Genomic DNA, 14,637 nt, shown 5'->3' with positions numbered 1-14,637 from the left:
AAAAGGCAACCTTCAAACACGAGACAACTGGAGCAGTTTTCTCATGAGGAGTGGGCCAAAATACCTGTCGAGAGGTGCAGAAGTCTCATTGACAGTTACAGGAATCGATTTGATTGCAGTGATTTCCTCAAAAGGTTGTTCAACAAAATATTAAGTTAAGGGTACCATCATTTCTGTCTAGACCTATTTCATGAGTCTAATTTTTAAAAAATTCTGTGAAAGAAGGGTTGAAAAGCAATGTCTGACATTCATTTGTTCATTTTCAAAGATTTTTAATTTATTACTTTTGTTAGTTTCAAGCTATTTCTGTGACCATTGTGGGTTTTTCTTTCATTAAACGAGGGGTACCAACAATTTTGACCACATGTGTATGTATATCTACATATCTATAATATATACACAAAAGTTTACATTCCCCAGCAGAATTTTTCCTTTCCTTTCTTGGCCTTGTTTCAGAGAATATGAATGATAACAAAAAAACTTTTTCTCCACTCATGGTTATTGGTTGGCTGAAGCCATTTATTGTCAAACTACTGTGTTTTCTCTTTTTAAATCTTAATGACAACCAAAAACATCCAAATGACCTTGATCAAAAGTTCACATACCCCAGTTCTTAATACCGTGTATTGCCCCCTCTATCATCAATGACAGCTTGAAGTCTTTTGTGGTAGTTGTGGATGAGGTTCTTTATTTTCTCAGACGGTAAAGCTGCCCATTCTTCTTCGCAAAATGCCTCCAGTTCCTATCATTTCCTGAGCTGTCTACTATAAACTGCGCGCTTGAGATCTCCCCAGAGTGGCTCAATGATATTGAGGTCAGGAGACTGAGATGGCCACTCCAGAACCTTCACTTTGTTCTGCTGTAGCCAATGACAGGTCAACTTGGCCTTGTGTTTTGGATCGTTGCCATGTTGGAACGTCCAAGTACGTGCCATGCACAACTTCCGAGCTGATGAGTGCAAATTTGCCTACAGTATTTGCTGATAACGTGCTGCATTCATCTTTCCTTCAACTTTTACCAAGTTTCCTATGCCTTTGTAGCTCACACATCCCCAAAACATCAGCGATCCACCTCCGTGCTTTACTGTAGGAATGGTGTTCCTTTCATCATAGGCCTTGTTGACCTCTTTCCAAATGTAACGTTTATGGTTGTGGCCAAAAAGTTCAATTTTGGTCTCATCACTCCAAATTACCTTGTTCCAGAAGTTTTGAGGCTTGTCTCTGTGCTATTTGGCGTATTGTAGGCGAGATACTTTGTGGCATTTGCGCAGTAATGGCTTTCTTCTGGCAACTTGACCATGCAGCCCATTTTTCTTCAAGTGCCTCCTTATTGTGCATCTTGAAACAGCCACACCGCTAGTTTTCAGAGAGTCCTGAATTTCAGCTTATGTTATTTGTGGGTTTTTCATTGCATCCCAAACAATTTTCATGGCAGTTGTGGTAGAAATGTTTGTTGGTCTACCTGACCGTGGTTTGGTTTTTACAGAGCCCCTGATTTTTTCATTTGTTAATCACAGTCTGAACGCTGCTGACTGGCATTATCAATTTCTTGGATATTTTTTTGTATCCCTTTCCTGTGTTATACTGTTCAACTACCTTTTCCCGTAGATCCATTGACAATTCTTTTGCTTTCCCCATGACTCACAATCCAGAAACGTCAGTGGCTGGATGAAAGATGCAAGAGTCTGTCTGGATCCCAGAAACTCACTCAGCTTTTATGCACACACACTGATAACAAGCTAACAGGTTACAGGTGAGGATGTTACCTTTAGTATCCATTCAAACCCATTTGTGTCAAATTCTGTGCATGTTATCAGGCCAAAATCACCAAGTTACGTGAACTTTTGATCAGGGTCATTTGGATGTTTTTGGTTGTCATTAAGATTTAAAAAGAGAAAATACAGTAGTTTGACAATAAATGGCTTCATCCAACCAATAACCATGAGTGGAGAAAAAGGTTTTTGTTAGTCTTGTTTCAGAGAATATGAATGCTAAGAATTATGGCCAAGATACATAAAGACATTAAAACCATTTGATCTAAACTGTGTTATTACTCAGTAAGCTTTACTTGCAAAAAATGGAGGTTCTTATTGCATTGGCTCATTCATGTGTGCCCTATGCTTATCAACCGCTGCTAGGTGACCTCCCGTCTGATGGGTACTACTCTGCCTACATGGCTCTCTTGGGCTATAAGCCTACAACTTTGGACAAAACATGTCACTTCTGGGCTAAAACACCTACAAATTAAATGGTCTGGTAGAATAGAATATACATCACCTTCTGGTTAAATTTTATATATATATATATATATATATATATATATATATATATATATATATATATATATATATATATATATATATATATATATATATATTTACACAGTACAGACCAAAAGTCTGGACACACCTTCTCATTTAAAGATTTTTCTGTATTTTCATGACAATGAAAATTGTACATTCACACTGAAGGCATCACAACTATGAATTAACACATGTGGAATTATATACTTAACAAAAAAGTGTGAAACAACTGAAAATATGTGTTATATTCTAGGTTCTTCAAAGTAGCCACCTTTTGCTTTGATGACTGCTTTGCACACTCTTGGCATTCTCTTGACAGTGGTCAGAATTGTAAGAATTGGCCTGGTCATGAACGTGCAAACAGCCTTTGGGGGTAAAGGGGATAGTACATGCCTGCTTTACATGTTCACACTCCACTTCTGTCCTTTTTTAAAAATAAATAAATATGGTAGGTACCTTTTTATTCTGTATTTTGAACGCTTTTCTGTTAAATGTTACATGCAATTTGCCTCTTCAGAGAGGAAGAGGACTTGAATTCTATAGCACCTGTTGGAAGTAGCAGTCCTACAAGTCACTAACGAGTCATGCAATATGATTTAGAATAAAAGCCAAATCAGAATCTCAATTTTCAGACTGTGTGCAAAGTATCAGAACTGTTTTGGCTAGGTGTGAGGCTTTGGGCTGTTAAATTTTATAATTTTTCTTTTACATATTTATGGTCATGCAAATACAACTCGTGTTAGTTGGATTTTTTTTTGTTTGTTTTTCAGGAAACCACTCAGTGTATGGTTGTCAAAGGGATATCATTTTTGGTTGGACCTCAAGAGGACAAAGAGTTATGTTTTGCTTGGAGAAGTCTTTCAGCTTATTTGAGACTGAAACTTGTTGCTGGGTCACCATCCCAAATTGGTGTAGTAGATTGGAATGAGGTTAGCTACTTGTACTTTGTTTTTGTAAGCAAAAATATACATGTTTACATTTTTATTAGTTTCCAATCTAGAACAGCTGAATAATTTCTTATAATTCTTCACCCTATATGTTTGAAATTGTCCTAAGTTCTTATTACAGGTAGATAATTATTCTATAGTCTTCTGTGATTTCTAACATTACTTAACACATTAGTCTGTTACAGTAGCCTCTGGAAAAAAGTTTCAAAGACCTCTAATTATACAGCTCTATGACAAGTGGGGAAATCCATCTCCGGAACCAAATGTGAAGATCACTGTGGTAAAGGACAACGTTCTAAAGGTATCAAATCTACATTAGATTTTAATTGTTTACTGAACGTGTGTATAAAATCTCCTGTTTAAATTATCATAGTCTCTCTCTCTCTCTCTGTGATAGTGTGTATTGATATATATGTCTGAAGAAACACCAAAAAGGGAAAATCATGGAATTATGTAAATCACAGGATTGATAGACATGTTAATGATATGAAAATCATGAAAAAATGGAGACAAAATATCTCAATTTATTCAATTTTGAGTATGAGCGCCATACTTAGAAATACATAAACACCTACACGGCTGCTATCACTGATGTTATTAATAACGGTTGTCTGAGGAATGTTTTGCCATGCTGAATGTACTTGGGCAAACTAATCAACAAGATCCGCTGCTGGCTGCTCTTTACAATTGCCAACCAATGACTACTCAGATGTGCTAGTTGAGAAATAAAATCCAGGGCACTGCAAGCACATTTAACCCCTTTCCGACGACGTCAGTAATAGTACATAGCTGTGCCCTGGGACTTATGGACCAGCTACGTACTATTACGCATAATGCGATTGCTCCTGCACACAAGTAGTGCGGGGCGATTGCCGCCGGGTGTCAGCTGATAGCACCGAGTGTCAGCTGTGATAATGGGCAGGAACCAGTCCCGCACCGCTCCCTGCACATTAACCCCCACAATGCTGCGATCAAAATTGATCGCAGCATTGCGAGGACAAGAGGGGGGAGGTAAGTGCGATACTCACCTCCTGTCCGGCCTCCAGCGATGTCTGCGGCGGCTCCCGGATGTTGTCATGAAGACCCGATGTCGTCATGACAACATCCGGGTCACCAGGAGGCAGGACGTTACTTTGGTCATGCGCAGCGCATGAACAAAGTAATGTCTCCCTGTGTGCTGCGCTGACGGGCTGCATAGCATAGGGAGCTGCTCAGGCTGATCAGGCTGCAAAAACTGAAAGTCCCATAGTGGGACAATGTGTATAAGTAAAACAGCGTCGTAAAGTGAAAAAAAAAATAAAATAAAAAATTGTAAAAATATTAAAAAAAAAGGAGAAAAATCCCCCAAAAATAAAAATATATTATACCCATAATATTTATTTATTATGAAAAAAAAACAAAACAATAAAAGTAAACATATTTGTTATTGCTGCGTCCGGAACGACCTGACCTATAAAACTGTCCCACTAGTTAACCCCTTTAGTGAACACGGTAAAAAAAATTAATAAAAAACGAAGCAAAAAGCAATGCTTAATCATCATACCGCCAAACAAAAAATGGAATAACACGCGATCAAAAAGACAAATGTAAATAAAAATGGTACTGCTGAAAACGTCATCTTGTCCCGCAAAAAACAATCCGCCATACAGCTCCATCATCCGAAAAATAAAAAAGTTATAGCTCAGAATAAAGCGATACAAAAAAATTTTTTTTTTCTAGAAAATAGTTTTTATTGTGTAAAAGCGCCAACACATAAATAAACTATATAAATGAGATACTGCTGTAAACATACTGACCCGAAGAATAAAGCTGCCTTATCAATTTTACCACACGCGGAGCGGCATAAACAAAAAAAAAACAATTCCGGAATTGCTGTTTTTTGTTTATTCTGCCTCCCAAAAATCGAAATAGAAAGCGTTGGAATATGGAAAAATTATATCTCTCAAAATATGGCTATGCAAAAACTAGTCTTTGCAAAAAAAATAGCGTCTTTTAATGTGTGACAGCTGTCAATTATAAAAAGCCGATATGAATCTGGTATCGCTGTAATCTCACCGACCCGAAGAATAAAGTCATCTAATCACTTATTATACCACATGAGGAACGGTGTAAAAATATAAACTCTAGGGTTAGGGCTGGGGTTAGGATTGGGCTAGAGTTAGGGTTGGGGTTGTATTAGGCTTAGGATTGGGTTAGGGTTGGGCTAGGGTAGGGTTGGGGTTGGGCTAGGGTTAGGCTTGGGGTTGTATTAGGGTTGGGATTTTTCAAAAGTAAAGAAAAAAAAAAATTATGACGAAATGGCGACCAGTGTTGAGCGCAAGTGCTCGCTACTTGAGTTTGCATCGGGTGCTCGAGTATGCACGGAGTATCACGGGTGTTCGAGTGACATGCTCGAGTCTCTGCCCCATATGCTTCGCGGCCAAAAAAAACGTTGCTGGGATCGCCTGCCGTGCATGAGCAATTTTTTTAGGGACCACATGACATTTGAAGTAACTTTGAGGGGCCTCTATGACAGGAAATACCCAAAAGTGACACCATTCTAAAAACTGCACTGCTCGAGGTGCTCAAAACCACATTCAAGAAGTTTATTAACCCTTCAGGTGCTTCACAGGAATTTTTGGAATGTGGAAGAAAAAAAAATGAACAAACTTTTTTCACAAAAATGTTACTTTAGACCCCAATTTTCGCAACGGTATCAGGAAAAAATGGACCCCAATATTTGTTGTGCAATTACTCCTGAGCACGCTGATACCCAATATGTGGGAGAAAACCACTGTTTGGGCACACGGCATGGTTCGGAAGGGAAGGACCGCCATTTGACTTTTTGAATGTAAAATTTGCTTGAATAATTAGCGGACATCATGTTGCTTTTGGGGAGCCCCTGATGTGCCTAAACTGTGGAAACCCCCAATAAGTGATCCTATTTTGGAAACTAGACCCCTCAGGGAACTTATCTAGGTGTGTGGTGAGCACCTTGAACCCCCAGGTCCTTCACAGAAGTTTCTAACATTGAGCCGTAAAAATAAAATTTTCACATTTTTCCAACAAAAATGTTTTTCAGCCTCCAATTTTGCATTTTCATAAGGGTAACAGGAGAAATTGCACCATGCAATTTGTTGTGCAATTTCTCTTGAGTAAGCCGATACCCCATATGTGGGGGAAAACCAGTTTGGGCGCATGGAAGGGAAGGAGCACCATTTGAACTTTTTGAATGTAAAATTTGCTTGTAAAATTAGCTGACGCCATTTTGCGTTTGGAGAGTCCCTGATGTGCCTAAACTGTGGAAATCCCCCACAAGTGACTCCATTTTGGAATTTACACCCGTCAAGGATTTTATCAAGGGGTATAGTGAACATTTTGAACCCTGAGGTACAACACAGAATTTGATAGCATTAGGTCATCATATTGAATATGTTGTCATTAGTCTTGAGTGCAAGTGCTCACTACTTGAGTTTGCATCGGGTACTCGGGTATGCATCAAGTATCACGGGTGCTCAAGTGACATGCTCGAGTCCCCGCCCGCATGTTTAACTGTTAGGCTGTGTGCCCACGATGCGTTTTTAATGCCTTTTCCGCAGCGTTTTTGCAGCTGCTGAAACGCATTAAAAACGCATGGTAGAAGGTCAGCAATGTACCCCAATGATAATCCGCATGTGCTGTGCACATGCTGCGGAAATTTCCGCTGCGGATTATCATTGCGGAAAAAAACGCAGCACTACCAATTATTTTGCGGAGGCGCTGCGTTTTCGCCGCCATTGACTTGCATTAGAACGCGCCAATTCCGCAAGACTGCATCTGTACTTGCGTAATTGGCGCGTTCTAATGTGCGGATGGTACCCGGGTGAGGAGAAGAGAAGACTCTCCTCCACACCCAGGTACCATAGAAACTGTAAAAACAAGAATAAAATAAAAAATAAAGATTATATTCACCTTCCGACGGCCCCCGGTCTTGCGGTCTTGTGCTTGCGGGCAGGACTGAAGGACCTGCGGTGACTTCACAGTGATGTGACGGCAGGTCTTTCAGTGCAGTGTCCCGCGATCAGCTGGCTGCCAGGAAGGAGCGCAGCAACACACGCCGGGCCATCGAAAGGTAAGTATAGGTTTATTTTTTTATTTTTAACCATTCTCTCGGGTCACACTATATAAATCCATGCTGTTTGCATGGATTTATATAGTGTGACCTAGTTGTCAAGCACTTTCCAAGTGATGGTAAAATCGCTTGGAAAGCGCTTGTCAATCCACATGCGGAAACGCATGTGAATCCGCATGTATTTCGCAGGAAAAACGCATGTACAATCCGCATGCGTTTTTTCTGCCAGGGAGATGCAGAAATGCTGCAGAAATTTTCTGCATCGTGGGCACATAGCCTTATTAAGACACCCAAAAAAAGACATGCAGTGATCGCTCGTGCATGACAGGCAATCCCCGCAAGGTTTTTTTGGCTGTAGAACAGCTGCAAAACTTATGGGCAAAGACTCGAGCATGTCACTCGAGCAAGCGCGATACTCTGCATACCTGAGCACCCGATGCAAACTCAAGTATCGAACACTTGCTCTCAACACTAATCACCATATCGTCATCATTTTTTTTTCTCTACTTCTGAAAAAATCCCAACCCCAGCCCACCTCTAACCCCAGCCCACCTCTAACCCCAGCCCACCTCTAACCCCAGCCCACCTCTAACCCCAGCCCACCTCTAACCCTAGCCCAACTCTAATCCTAGCCCAACTCTAACCCTAGAGTTTATTTCAGCAGCAGAAGGGAAGGAAGGGAGACACAGATTCTCCACTTCGTGGGGTAGGCGGAGCCCCATAGGATAGTCACCTCAGATTGGAAAAAGACTTCCGGCCCCTCCAGTATATAGGCACCTCCTACTCCCATGTTCATCAGTCTTTTTATCTGAGGTCTCAGAGGATAGTCGCTGCTTCGGCAGCTCCTCAGAAGAGTTGTTATTTTATATCCAGCGAGTCCTGGACCCCCCGTGGTCTAGAGGTCTCTGGGGGTCTCGGCACTGCTGAGACCCCTGACCCTCCCCTGGCAGCTCTGTGTACCCCTTGAGGAGGTTCCCACTTATGCCTGCCGGCCCCGGGGGATACAGGGCACTCCCTGGCGGAGGCGCACACCACACATCTGAGAGGGTCCCTGCGTGCTCCGCCATAGGGGGGAGCAAAGGGCCATGGCACCACACATCCCTGAGGATCCCTGTGGCGTTCAGCCGGGTAAGTGCTCTTTGGTCTAAAGAGTATCTTTGACGGCTACGGCAAGTGTACTGCCTGTGTGTTTCTTGTCCATTTCAGACGCTGCCTTGACTGGGGAGCAGAGACGGAGGCCAGTAATTTTTATTTTTATTTTTTATTTGCGCATGCTTTTTCGTTTTTGCTTCCTGCCTTCATTGAGGCAGGAAGCTCCCTGTATTGGCGCGCGTTTTCTTGCTTTTATTGACTTGCTTCCTGCCTTCATAGAGGTAGGAAGTTTTCTGCCCTCATTTTTGTTGTTTGAATAAGGTGGGGGGCGTGGCCTAGCGGGGGCGTGGCTTAGCGTCTCCTGGCTTCCTGCCGTCATTACTTAGGCAGGAAGCGCTTGGTTGAGCGTGCGCTGGCGGTCCCTGCTTCTTCCTCTGGCGTCCAGCGGCGCCTCCTGCTCTCTGCTCCCTGTCCGTCCACACACTTAGGAGGAGCGGTCACCGCAGTACCGGTGAGTCCCCTCTGCCTCTGGCAGGGGTTCTTTGTCAGTGCTGTCTCTCCAGGCTACCTATTAGGAGTCCTCAGGAGCACTGCCGCTTTCTCTCTTAAAGCTATTTACTTCACTGACCTTTTAGGCTGTGTAGTATTATAGTTGCTGTGATGTTAACCCCTTCTGAAAAAGTGGAACTTTAGGGGAAACACATGGTGTTTTAAGGGAGTTTCCCCCTATTGATTTTTTGCTCGGCATTTCTGGGGTAGCTCTTTTCTAAGGGTGAGCTTTAACCCTTCAGAGCCTGTCGCATATATAAAAAAATAAAAAATAAAATAAAAAAAAGTGAGTTTTGAAAACAGGCTGTGCAGCTTTCACACTTTTTTGCCATCCTTGTTGTACATCTTGGCATCTGGTGTGGGTGGCATGTCGGATCAGGGGCCTGGGAGTGCGGATCGGTCTCCTGATCCGTTTCAGGTTCAGTCGCACGCCTCTGATACACTCAGGCCTTCTACTACATCAAGTTCAACGCTCAGTGATGTTAAGGTGGAGGCGCTCACTCGCTCCATTGATGAAATTTCTGAGTCCGAAGAGGAGGATCAACAGGATCGCTCTGTTTCTCTTTCTGGTCGCGTAGATGGGCTTATTAAGGACATGCGGGAAGTATTAGAGCTGTCTGAAGAGCCGACAAGACCGTCTGTATCAGAAGAAGCGCCGTGTTCGTTCTACATTACCTGCGCATGAGGAACTTAACGAAGTGGTGGAGAAGGAGCGTCAGTGTCCGGATAAACGCTTCCGAGGAACACGTTTTTTTGATGCCCTATATCCCTGTGCCAAGGAGATGGTTACTTATTGGGTTCCCTCCTGAGGTGGATATATCTCTGTCTCAGCTGACCAAGTCTTCCCTGCTTCCTGTTAAAGGGAGAGCCAATCTTCAGGATCCTTTGGACAGAAGATCGGAGTCAGCGGCGAAATCCATCTATGAAGCCGCGGGTCATAGTTTCCAAGCGGCTTTGGGGGCCATGTGGGCCGGTAAGGATTCTCTGCGGTGGTTGGATCAGCTGCGTGCGGCGTGGCAGGATGGGACTTCGCGTTCAGAAGTGGAAAAGCTTTTTCAGCGAATGGAAGAAGCTATGTGTTATGGCAGAGATGCAGTACTGGACACTGCTTCAATTCTGTCCAGGGCTCAAGCTTCGGCAGTCACGATTAGAAGAGCTCTGTGGCTTAAACAGTGGACTGGGGATGCAGTATCCAAACAGGGATTGCTTAGTCTGGCATATAAGGGCGGTCAGCTCTTTGGTTCAGATCTTTCGGAACTAATTGCCAAAGCTAAAGCTAAGGATGTTACTCTGCCTGGGAAAAAGGCAGTGGCATCCACAGCCAGCAGGACAGGGCCCGGCAGAGGTCTTCGGTCCTTTCGGGCCAGGGGACGATTCAGTCAGCCTTCTTGGAGATTGGGTCGTCCCTCATCCTCCGGCAGATCCGCCCAGAAATCTTGTACTCCTTGGAAGCAACGGTCCCGTCAGGACAGACGGGAGGTTGATAAAAAGTCCGCTAAGGCTGACTGACGCCAGGGATCCCCCCGAGGGCTCTCGGGTGGGAGGTCGTCTGCTACAATTCGGGTCGATCTGGGCATCCCACATAGCAGACGCCTGGGTTACACGGGTTATGTCGGCAGGCTATTTCATAGAGTTTCATTCGCTGCCTCCAGACAGGTTTCGTCTGACGGGCATTCCGTCCGTGCCAAGACTGGCTGCCGCACTGTTTCAGGAGGTCGACTCTCTCCTACAGCAGGGTGTGGTGGTTCAGGTTCCTCCGGAAGACCAGGGAAAGGGTTTTTATTCCAACCTTTTTGTGGTCCCCAAAAAGGAGGACAAGTTTCGTCCGGTGCTGGATCTCAGGGATTTGAATATTTACGTCCGGACACGGAAGTTCCGCATGGAGTCTCTCCGATCGGTGATAGTGACCCTGTCGCAGTACGATTTCTTGGTGTCCATAGACATCCGCGACGCCTATTTGCATATCCCTATCGGCAGGGCTCACCAGCGTTTCTTGCATTTCGCTATAGGTCAAACCCATTACCAGTTTGTGGCCCTGCCTTTCGGGTTGGCCTCAGCTCCCAGGGTTTTTACAAAAATTCTGGCTCCTCTCATGGCGCTTCTTCGAAGACAGGGGGTTACGATCCTCCCCTACCTGGACGACCTGTTCATAGTGTCACCCACAGCGGAGGAGGCAATAGCGGCTCGCGATCTCTCCCTTCAGTACCTGATGGACTTCGGGTGGCTGATCAATTGGAAGAAATCGTCATTGGAGCCAGCACAATCCATTCTTTTCCTGGGGATGCAGTTCGATACTGTTCGGGCAGTTGTGTCCCTGCCTCCTGTCAAACAGACGAACCTTTGTCTTCTGGTCCAGGCTATGAGGTCGGCGCTGTCAATGTCCCTTCGGGAATGCATGCGCCTTCTGGGTCAAATGGTGGCAACTATGGAAGCAGTACCATTTGCACAATTTCATTCCCGGGATCACCAGAGCCTTATTCTGACCCATTGGGATCGATCGCTAACTTCTCTGGATCGCTCGGTCATTATCTCCCGCAGGGTGCGAGAATCTCTTGGATGGTGGTTACGTCCGGAGACTCTATCCGTGGGGAAGTCCTTCCTTCCTCCGAGATGGTCGGTGGTGACAACCGATGCCAGCCGGACAGGCTGGGGGGGAGTTTGGAACAACCTCTGGATTCAGGGAGTCTGGTCGCCAAAGGAGTCGTCTCTCCCGATCAACATTTTGGAGTTGAGAGCAATATTTCTCTGCCTCAAACATTGGGCGGTCTTATTGAGCGGTCTACCAGTCCGGATCCAGTCGGACAACGCTACGGCTGTCGCGTACATCAACCACCAAGGCGGGACTAGGAGTTCCAGTCTCATGTCGGAGGTCTCTCGGATCCTGGTCTGGGCCGAGTCCAAAGTTCCAGCAATCTCTGCAATTCACATTCCAGGGGTGTTGAATATCTCGGCGGACTTCCTCAGTCGCGAGCAAGTGGACCCTGGGGAATGGAGTCTCCATCCAGAAGTGTTTTCTCTGCTGTGTTCCCGTTGGGGGACTCCTCAGGTGGACTTGATGGCATCCAGGCTGAACGCCAGGGTTCCGACGTTCATGTCCAGGTACAGGGACCCGGAGGCGGTGGCGGTGGATGCTCTAGTGGCCCCGTGGGGTCAGTTCAAGCTGATCTATGCTTTTCCGCCGATATCCTTACTACCTCTGGTGATCCAACGGATCAAACTCGAAAGGGTATCAATAATTCTGATAGCACCAGACTGGCCGCGGAGGACATGGTATTCGACGCTGGTGTCTCTTCAGGCGGCACCTCCTTTTCCGCTGCCCCTTCGCCCGGACTTGCTCACTCAGGGGCCCATTCGTCATCCGGACCTGAGGTCCCTTCGTTTGACGGCGTGGCTCTTGAGACCGAGATCTTGACCAGTCGCGGTTTTTCGCCCGAGGTCATTGCTACCTTGCGGGCGGCCCGGAGTCCAGCTACGTCCAGGATTTATCACAGAACTTGGGAGTCTTTCTATTCATGGTGTTCTGGATCCTCAAGAAACCCGAGGGTTTTTTCCATCCCCAACTTCTTGGCCTTTCTGCAATCTAGTCTGGCCAGGGGTTTGGCAGTTAGTACGGTGTGGGGACAGGTATCTGCTCTTTCCGCACTTTTTAGGAAGGCTATTGCCTCTCGTAGGGATGTGCTCTTTTTTTCGCGGAGTCGCACGTCAGTTTCCGCCACGGAGGGCAGTTGTGGCTCCATGGCGGCTTAATCTAGTCCTGGAAGCCCTTCAGCATAGGCCTTTTGAGCCTATGGATTCTGCTAAACTTTCACTACTTTCTTGGAAGGTGGCCTTCTTGGTGGCAGTCACCTCTTTGAGAAGGGTATCGGAATTGGCAGCACTTTCTTGCTCACCTCCTTTTCTGGAATTTTTTCCGGATCGCGTGGTGCTTCGTACTCCTGAAGATTTTTTGCCTAAGGTAGTGTCACAATTCCACATTAATCAGGACATTGTGTTGCCTTCTCTTAGTCCAGGACCTAAGAATCCAAGGAAGCAGGCCTTGCACTCGTTGGACTTAGTACGGGCATTGAAGTTCTATCTTACGATCACACAAGGTTTTCGGAAATCGGACTCTCTTTTTATAATTCCGGCAGGTCGTTGGCGTGGTCAACGTGCTTCCAAAGACACGATAGCTCGGTGGATCCTTTCAGCTATCCTGGAAGCGTACTGGCTCAAGGGCGAGCCTTGTCCGGTTAAAGTTAAAGCTCATTCCACGAGAGCTACTGGCTCATCGTGGGCTTTTCGTCAGGGGGCCTCGGCAGCGCAGCTCTGCCGGGCGGCCACCTGGCGCTCCCCGTTCACACCTTTACTAAGTTTTATAAGGTGGACGTAAGTGCTTCAGCCGATGCGGCCCTGGGATGCAGGGTCCTGCAGGCGGCGGTAATTTAAGTTATCTCTTTACTTAGTTTTCCGTTATTTTAGCGCGGTTTGCGCTCTTGCCTAAGTTTTGGGGTATGGAAGCTTCTGCCTCTATTTCCCACCCTTAAGTAGGTACTGCTTTAGGACGTCCCACGAAGTAGAGAATCTGTGTCTCCCTTCCTTCCCTTCTGCTGCTGAAAGCCGGATTTTGGTAAGAACTTACCTGTAAAATCCTTTTCAGCGAAGGAAGGAAGGGAGACACAGCACCCTCCCAGGGCAGAAGTGTTTTTTTGTGTTCTAGATGCAGCGCGTCTCCTTCCTGATGTCGATCTTCTGTACTGGGTTTAGCGCTCTACGGCTCTCCTTCCAGTTTCGCCAGCTCTACACAGTTGTCAGGTCCAATGGGGTATGCCTAAGACTGTGTGTTTCTATTACATAACCTGTTTTCTCTCATTTCTGAAATTTCAGAAGGGGATATGTTGTTCTGCTGGTTGGTCTGCTCTTCCTTAGCTTGTGTACGGACTGATGAACATGGGAGTAGGAGGAGCCTATATACTGGAGGGGCCGGTCGTCTTTTTCCAATCTGAGGTGACTATCCTATGGGGCTCCGCCTGCCCCACGAAGTAGAGAATCTGTGTCTCCCTTCCTTCCTTCGCTGAAAAGGATTTTACAGGTAAGTTCTTACCAAAATCCGGCTTTTTATGCCGTTCCTTGATTAGATGACTTTATTCTTCAGGTCGGTGCGATTACAGCGATACCTTATTGATATCGGGTTTTTATGACCAACAGCTGTCACACACTAAAAAAACCCTTGTTTTTGCAAAGATTCGTTTTTGCATCGCCATATTTTGAGAGCTATAATTTTTCCATATTTCGGCCGACAGTCATGTGCCATTTTTGGGCACGTGAAATTTTTTGATCGCTTTCTATTCCGATTTTTGGGAGACAGAATAAACAATTAAGGAATTGTTTTTTGGGGTTTTTTTCTATGCCGTTCCGCGTGTGGCGAAATTGATAAGGCAGCTTTATTCTTCGGGTCAGTAAGTTTACAACGGTACCACATTTATATTGTTTTTTTATGTTTTGGTGCTTTTACACAAAACTATTTTATATAAAAAAGAATTGTTTTTGCATCGCTTTATTCTGAGAGCTATAACTTTTTTATTTTTCGGCCATTGCAACTGTATGGCTACTTGTTTTTTGCAGGACAAGATGACGTTTTCAGGGGTACCGTTTTTATTTACATTCATCTTTTTTATCGC

At 45.1% G+C, this 14,637-nt stretch overlaps 1 protein-coding gene across 2 annotated transcripts in view; it reads left to right on the top strand.

Annotated features, from left to right (window-relative positions):
- SMCHD1 (structural maintenance of chromosomes flexible hinge domain containing 1) overlaps nt 1–14,637 on the top strand; it is a 266,367-nt gene that overhangs the window by 175,258 nt on the left and 76,472 nt on the right. For both annotated transcript variants that reach the window (XM_073679119.1, XM_073679120.1), the window contains exons 29-30: nt 3,073–3,231; nt 3,425–3,550. In XM_073679119.1, coding sequence (XP_073535220.1) covers nt 3,073–3,231; nt 3,425–3,550 — 285 coding nt within the window. The remainder of the gene's footprint in view (nt 1–3,072; nt 3,232–3,424; nt 3,551–14,637) is intronic.

Source organism: Phyllobates terribilis, unplaced genomic scaffold (assembly GCF_046119375.1).
Source record: "Phyllobates terribilis strain yellow unplaced genomic scaffold, ASM4611937v1 Scaffold_4__5_contigs__length_816908805, whole genome shotgun sequence".
NCBI classification, from domain to species: domain Eukaryota; kingdom Metazoa; phylum Chordata; class Amphibia; order Anura; family Dendrobatidae; genus Phyllobates; species Phyllobates terribilis.
The sequence above is the reverse complement of the archived record's forward strand: the minus strand, read 5'-3'. Positions and strand labels throughout refer to the sequence as shown.